This window comes from Castor canadensis, chromosome 1 (genome assembly GCF_047511655.1).
Source record: "Castor canadensis chromosome 1, mCasCan1.hap1v2, whole genome shotgun sequence".
In the NCBI taxonomy this organism is placed as follows: Eukaryota; Metazoa; Chordata; class Mammalia; order Rodentia; family Castoridae; genus Castor; species Castor canadensis.
The window spans coordinates 155,418,787-155,437,798 of NC_133386.1; the positions used below are offsets into that span (position 1 = coordinate 155,418,787).

The window sequence follows — 19,012 nt, forward strand, 5'->3', positions numbered from 1 at the left end:
CTACATGGTGAACCTGGATCAGGGATGCACTCGCATTCGAGAGAAGCTGGTTTGACTTGATCGTGGGGGATCCAAGGAGCAATCTCGGTTACTTTAACTGCAGTGGGAGTAGACAAAATAACAACAAAAGGGCCCCTCCAATGAGGTTTTAAGAGTTGGACATTTCATTCCTTTACCCAGATGGCATCCCCTGGCCTGTATGGGTGTGTGGGAAAATCTTTCCTGGACCCGGTCATTAATCTTTGAGAGAGTTAACCCGAGAGCCTGTATCTGCTGTCTCAAGGTGAGGTCACCTATGTCCTTAAGGTCCCCCTGTATGCCCTTGATTAAGTGGGGTGGGCATCCATCAAGTACTTCAAAGGGCGAGAGCCCGTCTGTTTCATGGAGCTAGACCTAACCCTTAGTAATGCAATGGGCAGTTTTTGATCCCACTGAGATGGTGCTCCTGACACAGTTTTACTAATTGTGATTTTAGGGTTCCATTCATACATTCTACTTTTCTTGAACTTTGGGGGTGGTAGGCCATACTCTACTTTTAGGTGATTCCAAAGCCTTAGCCAGCAACTGTACCATCTCGGCCACAAAGGCTGGCCCATTGTCTGACCCAATTGACACAGGTATTCCAAACCCAGGGATGATTTCCTTTAACAGACATCTGGCCACCTCCTAGGCCTTTTCAGTCCACGTAGGGAAGTCTTCCACCCATCCTGAGAAGGTACAAACAAACACCAGCAGATATTTGCATCCTTGAACTCGTGGCATTTCATTGAATTCACAATCAAGTTTTCAAGAGGAGGTCCACCAACAATCTGGGCACAAGGCGGCACTCTTGGCCTTGTCTGGGGTTACTTGTGGCACATATGGTACATCTCTCATATACTGTCTTCCTTATGCTGGAGAGCCTGAGGACATAAAAGTCCCGGGCCACGGTGGTCTTGAGGGCTGTTCGCCTGAATGAGTTCCTTCATGGAACTGTTTGACAAATATAGGGGCCAGAGACTCAGGTATGGCAATGTGCCATCAGCAAATTTCCACCATCCATTTGGTAGAAAATTTCCCTCCTGAGTCTTAAACCAAGCCTGTTCTTGTGGTGTGTAACGTGGGTCCCATTTAGCTAAGGGGCATGGAAACAAGGCAGCTGTCAGAACAGTTGGGGCTGGTCCCCTTGTGAGGGCCACTTTTTTGTCCCTCGGTCAGCCTTCAGGTTTCCCTGAGCAATGTATCCCCCTTCTGGTACCTTCAGCAGTGCATAACTGCTACCTGTTTAGGGGCCCACACAGCATCTAGCAGTTTGAGGATATCCTTCCCAGACTTGATACTTCTCTTCTCTTTATATAAGGGCCCACGAACATGAATGGTTGTGAAGGCATATTTAGAGTCAGTGTAAATATTTACTTTTACTCCTGCAGTGAGCTGGAGTGCCTGGATGAGGGTGACAAGCTCAGCCTTTTGCTCAGAACTCCCTACCAGCACCAAGTGAGCCTCAATAACTGAGTCCATAGTCACCACTGCACAACCAGCAAAACATGTGCCATCCTGGGCAAAGCTACTGCCATTTGTGAAATATCTAACATCCAGATTACTCATGGTTGATTGGTAAATCTGGCCGGCTTGAGAAAACTTCATCCATAACCTTTAAGCAGTTGTGCTTGGGGGCCTGAGGCAATTGGTAATAGAGTGGCCGGGTTTAGAGTCTTAACAATCTCTAGCTGGATGCGTGGGTTTTCACATAACCTTGAGTCCAAACCCCAGTTCCACCAGCTGGTACTTATGGTTGTCGCCCATCCGGTCCCATGAGTCCCTCCCCCGCGTTTCCTCCTCAGTGAAGACACGAATCCAGACAACTTCCTGGAGTGAAGTGATCAGAAGTTCTAGAAGTTCAAGTGCACCATTAGTGACGACCTACTGCCAGGGCACAAGTCCGTGTCGCAAGCGCAGTTCTTGCATCACCCTGTGCTGCGGAGCGCGGGTGGCCTGAGCCTGGCTGAGCATGGTGGACCCCTTGGCGAAGGCCCTGTGGAGCGCGCTGGGCATGTCCTGGGCGATGGCGATGGCGCTGGCGCGGCTGCTCCTGGCGTTGTGGCTCGCCCTGGCCGCCGCAGGTAGGACCTAGGTGGGGATGGGAAAGGAAGGGAGCGCTGCTGTGGCTCTGGCAGTCGCCGGTCTGCTCCTCTGGAGTCACGCCTTAATGATGGCCGCCCCGGGGCCACAGTACAGCGGCCCGATTCGGAGCTGTGATAGGAAAATGCAGATTCATTTATGGGGTCCGCAGACTCTCATGGAAGGCTCAGCATGTCTTTGGTTTTGCGCTCGGGGTGCGCGCCGGGTGCACCGGTGTTGGCGCCTAGTTGAGTCGCGCTAGGTGTTGGAGGCAGTGGGAAAACCAAGGGAAGAGTGGAAATGGCGAAGTTGGAGAAGTTCTCCTCCCGCGTGTCCGCGGGGCGCCTGGCCTTACAGGGTCTTTACCGAGGCCGGAGGGATGGCTTAAGGTCACTTTGAAGCTCCTTTACTGTCTTGGGGACTCCGGATGTGCTTGTTCTGTCTGATCTTCAAGTGGGAAAATTTAAGGCCTAAACACATCTAAGGAGATTTAAAACTAAGTAGAAAAGAAATTAAAGCGACAATGAGATCTCACTTACTAGACTGGCCAAAACAGGCTCCGAAGTGGGCGTGAGGTGGGGGTGAGGCGGGTTGGGGTGGGGCGTCTGGGATGAGGTGGGGAAGAGGTGGGGGTGGGGAGGTGGGGGTGGGAGTGGAGATGAGGTGGGGTGGGGGTGTGGGTGGGGTGCAGGAAGGTAGGGTGCAGTGGAGGCAGTTGGAGGGGATGTAGTTGAGCAAACCTTGGATGCTCACCAGACACCAGGGCAGCTGCGTCAAATGATGGACTAGCTGTAAGCACAGCAGTGTGGAAGGACCTTGGAAACACAGTGCCAAGAAAAGAACGAATGCCACGTGTGTGCCATGCATACCTGCGCACCTGCGTACGTGCGTACCAACAAAACGAGACAGTTGTTTTTTTTTCCAGTTTCGTTTCATCGCATGGGGCGGCCCAGGCCTTGACCCTGTGCTTGCGCAGAGGGCACTCTGGCTCCTTCTGCTGTGAATCTTGGTCTTCAGCTTCTGCTTGCTGAGCCAGCGGCGCATGGTGCCTGTCTTCTAGGGCCGCAGGTCTGGGGGCTTGTACTTCTTGTCCCTGTAGAATTTCCTGAGGTTTTCTTTGAGTTTGGATAATGAGGGTGAGAGCTGGGATGCTGTGCCACCTGTCACTTTGGCGATGTACAGCTGGGACAGCTCCATCTTCAGGTGGTCAGCTGTTTCAGTTGATCCTCCTTGTTGCAAAAGTCCAGATGGTTGACCTCCCCATCTCCACCTCCTTAGTAGAAAGGATTACAGGCTTGAAGCACCACACACAGCTACTTATTCTTTTCATTTGCATTTTATTCTTCCATCAGACAAGCCTTCTGAGGGGTTTCAAGTCTACATCTTTCTCTTTTTTTAATTTTTTAATTTTTTTTTCTTTTATTATTCATATGTGCATACAAGGCTTGGGTCATTTCTCCCCCCTGCCCCCACCCCCTCCCTAACCACCCACTCCGCCCCCTCCCTCTTCCCCCCACCCCCTCAATACCCAGCAGAAACTATTTTACCCGTATTTCTAATTTTGTTGTAGAGAGAGTATAAGCAATAATAGGAAGGAACAAGGGTTTTTGCTCCTTGAGATAAGGATAGCTATACCGGGCATTGACTCACATTGATTTCCTGTGTGTGTGTGTTACCTTCTAGGCTAATTCCTTTTGATCTAACCTTTTCTCTAGTTCCTGTTTCCCTTTTCATATTGGCCTCAGTTGCTTTTAATGTATCTGCTTTAGTTTCTCTGCATTAAGGGCAACAAATGCTAGCTAATTTTTTAGGTGTCTTACCTATCCTCACCCCTCCCTTGTGTGCTCTCGCTTTTATCATGTGCTCAAAGTCCAATCCCCTTGCTGTGTTTGCCCTTGATCTAATGTCCACATATGAGGGAGAACATATGATTTTTGGTCTTTTGGGCCAGGCTAACCTCACTCAGAATGATGTTCTCCAATTCCATCCATTTACCTGTGAATGATAACATTTCGTTCTTCTTCATGGCTGCATAAAATTCCATTGTGTATAGATACCACATTTTCTTAATCCATTCATCAGTGGTGGGGCATCTTGGCTGTTTCCATAACTTGGCTATTGTAAATAGTGCTGCAATAAACATGGGTGTGCAGGTGCCTCTGGAGTAACCTGTGTCACAGTCTTTTGGGTATATCCCAAGAGTGGTATTGCTGGATCATATGGTAGATCAATGTCTAGCTTTTTAAATAGCCTCCAAATTTTTTTCCAGAGTGGTTGTACTAGTTTACATTCCCACCAACAGTGTAAGAGGGTTCCTTTTTTCCCCGCATCCTCGCCAACACCTGTTGTTGTTGGTGTTTTGGATGATGGCTATTCTAACAGGGGTGAGGTGGAATCTTAGTGTGGTTTTAATTTGCATTTCCTTTATTGCTAGAGATGGTGAGCATTTTTTCATGTGTTTTTTGGCCATTTGAATTTCTTCTTTTGAGAAAGTTCTGTTTAGTTCACTTGCCCATTTCTTTATCGCTTCATTAGTTTTGGGAGAATTTAGTTTTTTAGTTCCCTATATATTCTGGTTATCAGTCCTTTGTCTGATGTATAGCTGGCAAATATTTTCTCCCACTCTGTGGGTGTTCTCTTCAGTTTAGAGACCATTTCTTTTGATGAACAGAAGCTTTTTAGCTTTATGAGGTCCCATTTATCTATGCTATCTCTTAGTTGCTGTGCTGCTGGGGTTTCGTTGACAAAGTTCTTACCTATACCTACTAACTCCAGAGTATTTCCTACTCTTTCCTGTATCAACTTTAGAGTTTGTGGTCTGATATTAAGATCCTTGATCCATTTTGAGTTAATCTTGGTATGGGGTGATATACATGGATCTAGTTTCAGTTTTTTGCAGACTGCTAACCAGTTTTCCCGGCAGTTTTTGTTGAAGAGGCTGCTATTTCTCCATCGTATATTTTTAGCTCCTTTGTCAAAGACAAGTTGGTTATGGTTGTGTGGCTTCATATCTGGGTCCTCTATTGTGTTCCACTGGTCTTCATGTCTGTTTTTGTGCCAGTACCATGCTATTTTTATTGTTATTGCTTTGTAATATAGTTTGAAGTCAGGTATTGTGATACCTCCTGCATTGTTCTTTTGACTGAGTATTGCCTTTACATCTTTCTCTTTAAAACTGTCTTCAGACTGGAAGTTTGGCTCAAGCATTAGAGCAGTTGCAAAGCTTTCTATAGCAGTTGCACTAATTTTCATTTGCACATTTCTATATGTGAATATAATATAATGCACTTTAAACTGTTGAATATTAGGGGAACTAACTGTTGGATAGAGAATGAGAAAATAATGGATGGGAGGGGCTTAATTTGGTAAAAGCATGATATATACAGACTGGAAGTACCAAAGACAAACAAACCTCTTGGGCTATCAGTATGCACTTAATTTTAAAAAGGAAGGGCAGGAGGGCAAAATAAATCTTTTTCAGGGGTAGGTAGGATGGGGTGGGCACAAGGAAAGGGAATGTGGATATATATGGTGGATGTGTTTTGTATCCATATATGAAAACAGAAGAATGGAATTTGTTGAAGTTGTTCTAAGAAGGTGGGGGATGGGGAATTGGGAGAATAATGGAAGGGGTAAATCTAACTAAGATACATGATAATCACATATGTCAATGTCACAGTGCATCCCCCTGTGCAACTATTATATGCTAATAAAATCATATAAAAAAGAAATTTATTTCTTACTGTTGTTGAGTTTGGATGTCTAAGATGAAAATCCTTTTCTGGTGAGGGTCCCATTCCTGGTTTGCAGAAAGATCCTTGCAGTATCTTCACATGGCAGAGTGAGGAACAGATTTCTCTCTCCTGTCTTATAAATCCATTAATCCCATTCAGAAGGCTCCACCATTATGACCTAATCACCTCCCAAATTTCCTACTTACAACACTGTTGCACTAGGAATTTGGCTTTGCCATGTAAATTTTTGGAGGACACAAATATTATATGGATTGAAAACTTTAGCATTGTTAAGATGGCAGTACTTCCCAATTCTTCTTCAGATTCGGTGCAGTTCCTGTCAGAATCTCAGCCGATTTCTCTGTAGAAATTAGTACATTGGTTCTATAATGCATATGAAATTGCATGGGACCAATAACGGCCCCAAAAAATATCTTGAAAAAGAACAAAGTTGAGGGATCTTATGTGGCTGAACAAGGAGCCATGAACTAAGAGCCTCTCTACTGAGTCTTCTCCCACCCACCCCCAAAAATGCTTATTACATGGTAGTGTTTGAGAGTACCAAGGGTCTCTCATGACTGACTTCTCTTATCACCACAGGTGGTCTGGAAGTAGAGATGGCTGGGAGGAGGCAGACGGTATCCCTCAATAAAAATATCACCATCATCTGCAAAGTGCCTGGAGCTCCAAACTTGGACATCAGGACTATGGGTATCAGATGGTTTTGGAAGAATCAGACATCTGATCTGGAGAAAGTGTTTGAGTTTATCGGAGATCACCAAGAGGCAATCCGACCTGGAGCCACTGTGTCTCTATGGAGGCTGAAGAGGGGTGATGCCTCACTACAGCTGCCTGCCATCCAGCTGAGGGAAGCGGGAGAATACCGATGCGTGGTGGTGGTCACCCCACAGAAGGCGGAGGGCAGGGTCTGGCTAGAAGTTATAGGTGAGTGCCTGAGGGCAGAGCCCGCAGCTCCCATGGAACTGGGACTTGGCTGTGGAGCTGTGGCTGGGCCGAGTGGAGCAGAGGGTTAGAGCGTGGTTCCAGGAGTGGGACAGATGTGGGCTGAAGTCCTGGGCTTCTATAAACAGTTGGACAACCTGGAGCAAGTTACTAGTCACTCTGGACTTCAATGTCCTTTCCTCAAATAAAGGTAAGATTGTCGACCTAAGAGAACTGTAGGGAATTCTATGGAGAATGGAGGTGAAAAGCTTAGTGTAGCACTCAGTCCAGTGTAAGTGCTCAGTAAGTCACAGCCGTGGTAATTATATACCTCTGTCATTGTGTGGACTGTCTGCACTGAAGAGGTATTTCTGAAAGGTAGTTGGGAAAGGAGAGATGTGTGAGCTGTGGCTTTTCACAGATCAGAATCCTATTCCAGTTTTGAAACTTCTAAACTGACTGACTGGGCCATTCATTTAGTATTTTTGGACCCAGATTTCTCATGGAGAAAATGAAGCGATAACTCATATCTTCCTCATGATGAGATAACGTGTGAAAACGCCCAGCAAAGTGCTTGATGTGAGGCAGGTAGCTTCTTCAAGAATTACTATAGCCCCAAATGCTTTTTTTTGCGGAGGGGCAGGGGGGGCTAGCTATGTAGCCCAGGCTCATCTCAAACTCATGATCCTCCTGCCTCAGTCTCCTGAGTGCTTGGATTACAAGGGAGTGCCACAACCATGCCCACCTCTCTGAGCATCTCTTTCCTCTATTATATAGTGATCTGCTCATATGGAAATGAGTTTGGTGGGTGTATTAGTTTGCTAGGATTGCCATAACACACTGACTGGTGGCTTACATAATAGCTGTTTTTTTTCTCACACTACTGGAAGCTAATGTCCAAGATCAAAGTGTCAGCAGGGTTGGTGTCTTCTTGGGTCCGTCCTCTGGCCCTCTCCTCTCTGTGTCTTCTCGTGGTCCTTCCTCAGTGTCTGTGTCATAATTTTCTCCTCTTCCAAGGACACCAGTTATAAATTAGGCTCTACCCTTATGGCCTCATTTTACCTTAGTTACTTCTTTAAATAGCCTATTTCTAAATATATTCACCTTCAAGGCACTAGGAACTTTGGGAGGGAAACAACTGTTCAGCTCAAAACAGGGGAGTAAGCATCTACGAACTCTGCTAATTACACGTAAGACTGAATTTTTTTCTACATTTTTTTTCAGTACTGGGGCCTGAACTCAGGGCCTACACCTTGAGCCACTCCACCAGCCCTTTTTTGTTTTGGGGTTTTTTGAGATAGGCGAACTGTTTTCCCTGGCTGGCTTCCAACCGCAGTCCTCCTGATCTCTGCCTCTTGAGTAGCTAGGGTTAAAGACATGAGCCACTGGTGCCCTGCTCCACTTATTAATTTTGAGAGTGCAGAAGTATAAGTAATAAGAATTCATTTATTCTGCAACTGACAGAAAGCTTGAAATAACAGTGGCTTAAAGAAAAAGATTGCTTGGCACTCGTGATTCATCCTTGTAGTGCTAGCTGCTTGTGAGGTGGAGACTGGGAAGACCAAGGTTTGAGGCCAACCTGGGAAATAGTTCACAAGTCCCCATCTCCAAAAAATAACCAGAGCAAAATGGACTGGTGGTGTGCTTCCTGCTGTGGGAGCTCAAGAAGCTGTGAGTTCAACCTTAGTCCCATCCAAAAAAAAAAAAAAATAGTAGACTCTCCCAAATAGTACAGCGTTTTCATATTACTCCCACCCCCTGCACATAATTTCCCCTGCAGTTTGCATTAGAATGGTGTTAATATTGATAGACTACTATTAATTAAAGCCCATAGTTTGCTCAAATTTCCTTAGTTTTTTTTATTTTATATCATTATAATTGTACCTATTTATAGGTGAATTATTTAAATTACGGTTTACCAAAATGAGGAGAGGCAATTATCAAAACTAATAAAAATATATGAAAACTTTAACTAAATAGTTGTTTGGCTTAAATGCTATAGAACTGTTTTTAGGGATCTAAAGGAGCTATCTCAAAAATAACCACAGCAAATGGACTGGAGGTGTGACTCGAGAGGCAGAGCACCTCCTCTGTAAGTGCACCTCCCCTGTGTTTAAACCTCAGCTCCACCAGAAAAAAAGGCTGAAAAAAATTGAGAGAATCAGATTGATGACTATAACAAGCTGACCTGAGATTATGTAAGCAATAACAAATGTAGACAATCAGTAGCAATGAAACAGTGAGACAAAACTTCTCTTTAGTTCCCCATTTAAAACACGAGGAGTCAGCGCTTTTGTGTAGTATGAAATTAGCAATTAAAACTCCAAGGAACTCAGCAATTTATCTGTAATGTAAGAAAAGCTAAAATTATAATTCCATTTTTCTAATATGACCATTTTTATAAGTGTTACCTTTTAAGTGAGCTGTTATTTAGATGATATTGGTGTTGAAGAGTTAGTTTCAGAGAATTAGTTTGGTCACTATTATAATAGTCCGATTTTTCTAAGAATTTAGAAAGTCAGTTAAGAGGCTGCTAGGAATGCAATAATCCATGATATGTGCTATCATGAAAGCCAATAAAAGCCTAAAAACACCTTAAAGCAGCCGATTCATTAAAAGGTTCTAGATTGATAAATTTTTAAAATAATTTTAAGCACTTTTATTAGGTTAGTAAAATTTTTGGAAAGATTTTAGATTGATAATGGAATTTGGAAACGTCAAAGTAATAAGCATCTTTTCCAGATTAAAGTCAAGTCTTTCATGAATTTACATTCTCTTTATAAGAGCATAGATCAAATAACATTTATGTCCAACAAACTAAGGCAACTCTCTTTAGAAAGTTTTGGTTCTATTTTTTGAGATATGGTCCTGCTATATAGCCTAGGCTGGCCTCCAACTTGCAATTCTACTGCTTCAGCTTCTAGAATGTTGGGATTACAGGCAATCACCAGCATGCCTGGCCAATGCTACCATACCTGGAAAAGGTTAATTTCTTAAAGTCAGCAAAAATCATGCCTTACACTACTTTTTTATTCATTTATTCATATGTGCATACATTGTTTGGTCATCTCTCCCTGCTACCTCCTCCCTCTCCTCCCCACCCCCTTGCTTCTAGGCAAAACCTGTTCTGCCCTCTTCTCCAATTTTGTTGAAGAGACGACATAAGCAATAATAAGAAAGACATAGTATTTTTGCTAGTTTGAGATAAGGATAGCTATACAGAGAGATTCCTAGCATTGCTTCCATCCACATGTGTATTACAACTGGAGTTGATTCATCTCTACCTGACCTTTTCAGTACTTCCTGGTCAGCTTCCCATAGTGGCCTCTGTCAGTTTAAGATTACTATATTAGCTCCTCTACAGTGGGCAAATCAAACACTTTCAAGTTCTGGGTTTCCTATCCTTCTCTATACCTTCTGTACGTGTTCTCCCCTTAATGTGTGACCCATGTCCAATAATATTACTGCATTGTTTTAGGTCTAAAGTCCGCATATGAGGGAGAACATATGATTTTTGGTCTTCTGAGCCTGGCTACCTTCACTTAAGATGTTCTCCAGTTCATCCATTTACTTGAGAATGATAAGATTTCATTCTTGTTCATGGCTGTATAAAATTCCATTGTGTATAGTTACCACATTTTCTTAATCCATTCGTCAGTGCTGGGGCATCTTGGTTGTTTCCATAACTTGGCTATTGTGAATAGTGCTGCAATAAACATGGGAGTGCAGGTGCCTCTGGAGTAACCTGAGTCACATTCCTTTGGGTATATCCCCAGGAGTGGGATTGCTGGATCATATAGTAGATCTATGTTTAGTTTTTTAAGAAGCCTCCATATTGTTTTCCAGAGTGGTTGTACTGGCTCACATTACCACCAGCAGTGTATGAGGGTTCCTTTTTCCCCGTATCCTCGCCAACATTTGTTGTTGGTGGCTTACACTACTTTTTAAAGGTTCTTTAGAATAAACTTCTCCAAGTTGTCCATTAATCCATCTTAACCTTCTGAGTGATACAGATAGAAATTTAATTCTACTGCAGACCTATTGCTTTTTTTGATTTGATTTATTTTGATTAGCATAAAAGAGTTGTCCAGGTGGATACCTTGTGACATGTACATCTGTGCTTACAATATATCTTAATTAGATTCACCCCCTCTATTGTTTCCCTCACCCCCTTTCCCCCAATCAGTTGCTTTTTGAGAACATAGAAATCAAATTAAGGTACAATAGATACTAGAAATTAGGGATTAATAACTCAAAAGTATTTGAAATCCTTCACAATGTGATCTATGTCCAGATTCTGTTCAGATTTAACTCAGACTGAAGATGGGGTGTTTTGGAGCTTGTGGTTACAAAAGCTCCTGCCTAGCAAGCATGAGGCCCCAAATTGAAACCCCAGTGTCACCTTAGTTCATTTCCTTGGTTTATGTCTATTCTTGTTTTTCTGTTCCAGATCCCACCTGAAATACCATTTGCTTTTAATTGTCACGTCTCCCTAGGCTCTCCTTGGCTGTGACAATTTCTTATACTTTCCTTTTCTTGATATCCTTGACAGTTTTGAGCAGTACTAGTCAAGCATGTTGTAGGATGTCATCCTATTGGAATGTGTTTGTTGTGCTTTCCTAAGTAGACTGGGGTTTTGATTTTTTGGAGGATCACAGAGTAAAGTGCTATTTATAACATGTCACATCAAATCACATAACTTAGGACAACTGACATTGACCTTGATCCCTAGGTAAAGTAATGTTTGGTTTCTTCTTTGTAAAATTACTCCCTCCCCCATTTCCGTAGTATAGTCTGTGAAAGGAAGTCACTATGTCACTATGTGCAGCACACACTTAGGATGTGAGGAATAAATAAATTCTAACTTACCAAGCTGTTCTTTCATGGTCATGGTTTGGCATTATTTTTAATAACTTTTTTTCAGGGCAGTGTAGTACTGGAGATTAAACCCAGGGCCTTATGCATGCTAGACAAATGTTCCTTCACTGAGTTAGATCCCCAGCTCTGACATTGTATTCCAAAGTACACCACCAAATTCAAGCCCATTTCAATTTTCTTCTATGTTACCTATTTTCATTTAGGTCTGTGATTCATTTGAGTTGATTTTTGCAAAAAGTGTAAGGTCTCTGTCTAAAGTCTATGTACATTTGTTTGCATATAGATGTCCTGTTGTTAACGTGTCTGTCCTTTCCCTGTTGAATTGTCTTTGCTCCTTTGTCACAGATCAGTTGACTACATTAGTGTGTGTCTATTTCTGGGCTTTCTGTTCTGTTCTGTTGAACTCTTCATCTATTCTATTCTCACTATCACACTGTTTTTATTTAAGAAATCTTCCTGGAAGATGTCCTTGCAACATTTGATTACATCTAGAATGACTAAACCCTAAGTTCACATGGCTGTACCCACCTACAGTAGAAGTGGGGTGATGTAACTTTAAGCTGGATGTGTCACGTCCAGCTCAAATACTACGTAATAGTCTCCATCACAACAATATCCCAAGGCTTTCTTCAGATTCTGACAGGTGTCTGGCACAGGATAACTTTAGGAATTACAAAATGATGATGGGAACGACTCATCACACGTGAGCATCCTACTGGCTCTGGCCCCAACACACGCAACATTTCTGGCCTAAACCAAGTCCCATTCAACTCATGGATCTTTCCATGTCATGGGTCAGATAGGAGGCTGGTAAGAACCCAGTCCTTACCAACCCTCAATGATTTCCCAGTCTGGAATGGTAAATTGGTGGGTCCCCTGCCCATGTCTGGGCATGGTTACGTTACCTATACCTCAGAGTCTTTAAAAAGAGTAGACTTCTATGTTGTCTGTCTTGGCTGGCTACAGTAACAGTGATGCAGAGGTGTGTAGGTGTTATAGGAGCCTGTTAGTGTAAGGTGTGGGGGTAGAAAAGGGGAGTGCGTGTTGGACACAACTGTATGATTTCTCTCCCCTGGCAGCTTACCCAGTCAGTAAGTTGGTTTGGGAACAACCCACAGTGAACAATAAGGAAGAAATACATGCTGTGTGTAAGTCAAGTGGATTCTATCCACCAAACATCAGCATAAGGTGGAAGAAGTGGATCCAGAAGTCTGCCCAGTACCAAGAGATTTCTGAGAACATATTCACGGAGCGCCCTGTCAAGAATGAGGATGGCACCTTTAACATTACCAGCTATCTGAAGTTGAAGCTTCCTGTGGAAGACACGGGGGCCACCTACCAGTGTGTGATATGGCACAAATCCTGGCCCACCTCCCAGAAGCTCAACTTAACACTGCCCAGGGGGGGTGAGAATCTTCCTGCACGTTTTCAACTTGAGGGCTTGTGTATACCTTAATCTTTGGTTTTCATGAAGTGCAGGGCCTTTGCTAGGGGCTCATGGGGAAGGACAGGGAGTATGTGTGAGGGGGACAAGCTGGGGTTTGGCCTGGCTCAGTCCCCAGAATCAGAAGTCCAGGCTTGGTCCCCATACCAGGGCAGATGGCCTGGTAGGTGCAGAGGGTGACAGTAGTAGTGAGGTGGAGAGATGGCTACTTGTCAGTTCATGGAAGCTTCAGGATTTTGAATGGTCCTTGTAGCTTGCTTAAGTGAGAAGCTTGTCGGCCACTAGAGGATTAGGGACAGGATCCTACCCATGTCCTCAGAAGATAATGGGCTGTCAGGGGCCAGGAACTAGCCCTGCCAGCACTCCTTCTAGTCAGGTTCCAGGTCTACCATAAACTATTGGCTGGTAGAGACCAAATTAGTAGTCCTCTGTTTTATGAGCAGTGTCTGAAGATGAGGAAGCCATAGTAGAGGGGCGCTGTTTTCTCGCTCCCTCCCTTATTAGGGTGAGCTTTTTTTCTTGCTCCTGGTTATTACTGAACCTAACTGGGCTTAACTGGGGGTGAATGGAGATTCAGAAAAGATACAGGATAGACAGACAGAAAGTGGGGTCAGGTGTGTTGGGCATCTCCACCCTAGCACCCTTTTCTCTATCATTGCTTCCTTTCTTTATTCTTTAAGGCCTTACTCCTTGCAGTTCTTTAAAACCTTGCTTCTAAAGTCTTCTTTAAAACCGCTTTCCTTAGACTTGCATTGTCCCATGTTTTCTCTTAGCTTATCTTTAGCCTAATCGCTCTTAAAGTCTTTTGCCCCTAGGCTTGCAGCTTTTCTTTAGCATTCTCTCTTTAGCTTTCTTGAAGCCTGGGTGCTCAGACTTGCAAAGTCTTGGTCCTCTATCTTGCACTGTCCCATCTTCTCTTTGGCTTTTCTTTAGCTTCTAAAGCCTATGTTAAAGTTCTTTCTTTAGCCTAGCTTTTCTAAGGCCTATTTATAAAGTTCTTTCTTTAGCTTAGCTTTGATAAGGCCCATGTTAAAGTTCTTGGTGCAGACTTTCTATCAACCCTCTTTAACCATTCTTTTCCCTTCAGTAATTTTCCTTTAGCAATTCTTTTCCCTTCAGTAATTCTTTTCCCTTCCAAAAGCTTCCCACACCAAAAAGCCCAAAGCAAAACCCCAAAGCGAAAAGCCCAAGCCAAAGCCCAAAGTAAAAGCCAAAGGCAAGAAAGCCCCAAGCCTTCCTTCAGCAAGCCTTATATAAACAGTGGCGAAAAGGGTGGAGCAGAGGCTCTTGGGGAGGGGTGTGACATTGTAACAGGAGAAACCTGTGTTCCTGCTTCTCTGAACTCAAGCTTAGGAGACTCAGCTGTTCTGCTTTTTTTCTGTTTCGTGGCCGGGGCTGTGCCTTTCTTGGCCTACAGATAAAAGCAATTAACTGCATCTTGCCTTGCTTGTGTCCAGTTCTCATAGGCTTTTCATAATCTGCTCTCCACACCACAGCAGGGTTTTCTACAGATAGATGCCCAACACACCAGATCCTTAGGATAACACAACTTACTGTAGAATCCATCTTGATGGTAGGGTGGGTTTTTTGAGTTCATGTCCTGATTTCCCTGGTTGTGGCTCTGGTCTTGGGTGGGGATGACCCTGTTGATCAAATGTGTCTTCTTGAGCAGAGAGGGATAAGGAAGATAAGGGCCAATTAAGAGGATCTGGGAGATGGAATCTGGACGTGTCAGATGGTGCCTTGGATGCCCCTACAGGAGAAAGGAATTTTGCTTGGAAATAAGGGCCAGGGGTATGTGTGGGTGACGGGTATAGGGTATGTGTGAGGCATGGGGAGAATGAAATTGAAATGTGCTTTGTGTGTGTACAGTGTGAGGGGTTCGTCTGGGTGGCACAAATATAAGTGATATAATATGAGACAGTGTGGAAGCATTGAAGATATTTGTGGCATGTGTAGGGGTATGCCAAGTTTGATACTGTGACATCTCTCTCTCTCTCTTTTGACAAATTTTTGCTGTGTAGTTCAGGTTGACCTAGATCTCATGATCCTCCTGCCTCTACCTCTCACATGCTGGAATTACAGGTGTATGTTGGCACACAAAGCACTGCAGTGTATTTCTGACATGTGCTAAATTCTCTGACGTGTGAAAATGTATGTGAGAAGAAAGGCTATGCTGTGACATGTGACTGAGGGTGGTGGTGTCCAGCTGTCACAGGAAAAATGTCACAAACCAACAGACTCTAGCAGCATTTGTGGGGTTTCCTTGACTGTTGCCAGTAAGTTTTCTCTTAATGTTCTTCTCTTTATCTCTGCAGAATCTGAGAAGACACAGTACTTGTACTTGTCAATGCTTTCTATCCCTGGCTTTGTACTGATTTTATTACTTGTTAATTTTGTTTGGAAAAGGTAAGGGTTTCCAAAACAAACAGTTATGCTGTATCTTGCACTTGGGTGCAAGAGGTCATGATCACAGTCACTGGGTGGCACGGGGGACTTCTCAGATTGATGCTGGGATGATGTATGGTGTGTGGTTTTTTTCTGAGGTTATGTGGGGAAAGAATTTTCCCATTTGATCAGCATGTGGTGCTTTCTGATTGTGGGGAGATGCATCATGACACCTCCCTCTGTTTACAAATCTTACTGTGAATTGACTCTGACCTTCTTAGTACAGACCAGTGTTTTGAACTATGTGTGGGCTGCACTGCTCTTACACAGACAGAAACCACACCGGAAAGAGGGGCTTCCTTCCTCTAATTGCTAATGTCTTTGGGTAACTTACCACCAGATTCTACTGGTTTAAAAAGAATCTAACCTTCATGTTTCTAAACTAAATGCCTGATTATGGCTGAAACAGCAAATAAAATAGTACAGCCTAGAGGCCCAGGACACCATTGTAAATGTGTTGGTTTAAGTGGCTCTGGATAATAGGGTTGTCCTCAATTACTTACAGGTCTGCCAAAGTGAGATCTGGGCAAGAGCTAATCCTTGTCTTTGCCAATGTGTTAGGAGAAGTGGAGTGATCAGTGATGAAAAGAGCTGTTTATCTCACATTGGCCAACCGGATGGGGGACTTATTCTCCTGGTTGGAGCTAAGCCAATGAGAAAACAGGATATGTTTCTTGGGATAACTTGTGATTGTTGTCATATTTACTGCCTTTCTCTGGCTCTGATATCCAGGTGCTATTGTGACAGATGGACATCAGGCAATGAAACTTACTGAAAAAGGAATCAAAGTCTTCACAATCAGCCTGGATCCAGTGATCTTTTTCAGACCACTTCAATCCTTGGGTTCTCTCTATTGTTGCCATGTAGCTTTAGAATCTCTTCAGAAGTGGGAGGTCTCTTGGCTTTGGGCTCAGTAATGTGACTTGTTCACTTAATAATGGGACAGGAGTGAATGTGTCAGGTCCAAGCCTGGGCTTCACAAGACCTCTTGTGTTTCCCTTTGCTTTCTTTGGTGCTTCTGACATTAGGAATGAGGGCCACATCCAGGATAGCATGTGGAGGATGATAGATGCAGGATGCACAGCCTCATTATCCTCACTGAGATGACAGCCACCCATCTCCATGTGACAAAGCCAGCAGAGCTGATAGAGCCTATCCCCAAATGTTTGAGAAATACTATTTTTATAAGACGCTGTTTTAGGGTAGCTTGTTACATAGCAATCACTAACTGATCAACTCAGGAACTAACCGAGCCTCCATCAAGGGGAGTGAGGTAGGCGAGGAGGTCTGCTGCTAAGGCTCCCTTCCAGAGAGCCCACTGTGAGCACTGGAGTCAGCTGACATGACCCAGAGAGCTGCACCCCAAGGGTCTCCTGCAGGCTTTGAGCCAATTCCTTCTCTCCCTGGATAGCCACAGCCAAGGACAGAGCCAGGTAGGTGTTTCTTTTTGGGGTGCATAGAATTTCTTCAACTTGTACTGAAGTATGAGGCTCTCCCTACTCAACCCTCCTCATTCCTCCTGCCTCTCTCCTCACAATTGGCCTTGACTGTAGGCTACAGGCTTCCCTCTCCTACTGTCCACTTTATATTTCATAGGAATCACCTCTAAAACTCTCTTGTATTGTACGTGCTAAATTTGGCATCTGTTCATTGTACAAAGGGGTTTCAGTGTGATGTCTGCATAGAGGAATCAAAGTCCTGAACTTTGATCAAATTCACCCCTCTATTACTCTTTCTTACCCACTTTCCCAGCTGTGAAACAATGTTAATGGGTTTCATCATTCTATGTTCATACACACATACGAAGACTTTGATCACATTCATCCCCATCATCACCTTTACGTTTTATCCTCCCCTCCTCCTCCTCCTGGTTCTCACCCCACAGCAGTCTCCTTTGACGTTCATGCCATTGTGTGTGTTTATTTTTTTGATGTGGATTCTGCATATGAGAGAGCAGGTGTGATATTTGTCTTTCTCAGTCTGGCTTATTTCTCTGACATGATGATCCCCAGTTGATGCACTTTCCTGTGAACAGTACATTTCATATTTGTACGGCTGGGTGGTACTCTATCGTGTATATACACCACACTTTCTTTCTCCATTTATCAGTTGATGGAGATCTAGCAAGTGCCATAGCTTGGCTATTGGGAATAGTGGTGCTGTCAACACCTTTTACATATGCTAAGGTATTTTTAAAAATATGCGAAAGTTGAAAGTGTTTGACAGAATTAGAAATGAACTTGTCCTGTTTTCTAACATAGCTTGGCTATTTGGCTATTTGATATTTTTCATGGTCTGAAAATTTGAAGGTGGATCCAAACTGATATGTTTTAGAATCTTCAAGAAAAGACATAACAACTACTTTTGTCCCCTGGGAGGTAGAACTCAGAAGTCTAGTAGTTGGAGGCCAGCCAGGGAAAAAGTTGGAGAGACCCCATCTGAACTTTGAAAAGCTGAGCCCGGAGGCATACAGATGTCATCCTAGCTATGCTAGAATTGCAGTCCAGGCAGACCTGGGCATAAATGGCAAAAGCCTACTCGGAAAATAACTAAGGCAAAAAGGACTGGAGGTGTAGCTCAGGTGTTAGAGTGCGTGCCTAAGACGTGCAAGGCCTTGTGTTTAAACCCCAGTACTGCCAAAATTAAAAAAAAAAAGACATAACTACTTTTATACTAACCTTTTAGAACATTTCTATAACCTGTTAACATTTTATTAAATAATCATGCAGTTAGTTTGTACATTTCTAAAAAGTTTAATGTATGTAGTCATATAACTACCACCACAATTAGGGTAGAGAACAGTTATGTCATTCCTTAAAATATGTCATGCATTCTTCTAATTGCACCTTTTCCTCACTTCTAACCCCTGGTAACCAATGATCCGTTCTTTGTCACTATAGTTTTGTATTTTTGAGAATTTCATCTTAATGAAATCATACATAGGCTTGCTACTTTCACTCAGACTCATCAAAATTGTTGCAAGATTTTGGTATGGAGTAAGAGTACATCCTATAAGCATTGACAGAACTTTGGAATTTCTTTCTATAAGATATAAAATCTTCAACATCTAAATCCAAGTCAGGCATGGGAGATCAGTGTTAACACTGGATGGTTTGTCTTTTATATTTGTATTACAATGCTCAAAACGCCAATATAACAGTTAATATCCATCAATATGCTTTTAGAAAAGTAAATCCTGAATAACTAAGTTTTGTTCATATCTTCCCATATTTGTTGAATATTACTTGTTGCATATTAAAAATTCCCTTAAAATCCCAAATTCTTTTTTCTGTATTTCTTGGGTTAAAAGCAAAAAACACAAAACCCTCAAATGTAGCTTATAGTTTCCTCAGGAACAAATACTATCTAAAGCAGTCCTGAAAATCTAATAAAGATCTTTGATACATTTCAAGTTGACTTTTGTATAGAGTGACTCTCATAGTGGCACAGAGAGACTGAAGAATTA

The 19,012-nt window shown here is 43.2% G+C and overlaps 1 protein-coding gene across 1 annotated transcript; it reads left to right on the forward strand.

Annotated features, from left to right (window-relative positions):
- Nucleotides 1-1,844: 1,844 nt before the first annotated feature.
- Nucleotides 1,845-19,012, forward strand: LOC109695034 (natural cytotoxicity triggering receptor 3 ligand 1-like). Its single transcript, XM_074042513.1, has 3 exons — nt 1,845-2,102; nt 6,435-6,779; nt 12,734-19,012. The coding sequence occupies exons 1-3, from the start codon at nt 1,991-1,993 to the stop codon at nt 13,108-13,110; spliced, it is 834 nt and encodes a 277-aa protein (XP_073898614.1). The 5' UTR covers nt 1,845-1,990; the 3' UTR covers nt 13,111-19,012.

Excerpts from the sequence above, each read along its gene's own strand:
- LOC109695034 (XM_074042513.1), top strand. The coding sequence starts at position 1,991 with ATGGTGGACCCCTTGGCGAAGGCCCTGTGGAGCGCGCTGGGCATGTCC. Across the intron at positions 2,103-6,434 it reads GCTCGCCCTGGCCGCCGCAG|GTGGTCTGGAAGTAGAGATG; the intron begins GTAGGACCTAGG and ends TTATCACCACAG. Across the intron at positions 6,780-12,733 it reads GGTCTGGCTAGAAGTTATAG|CTTACCCAGTCAGTAAGTTG; the intron begins GTGAGTGCCTGA and ends CTCCCCTGGCAG.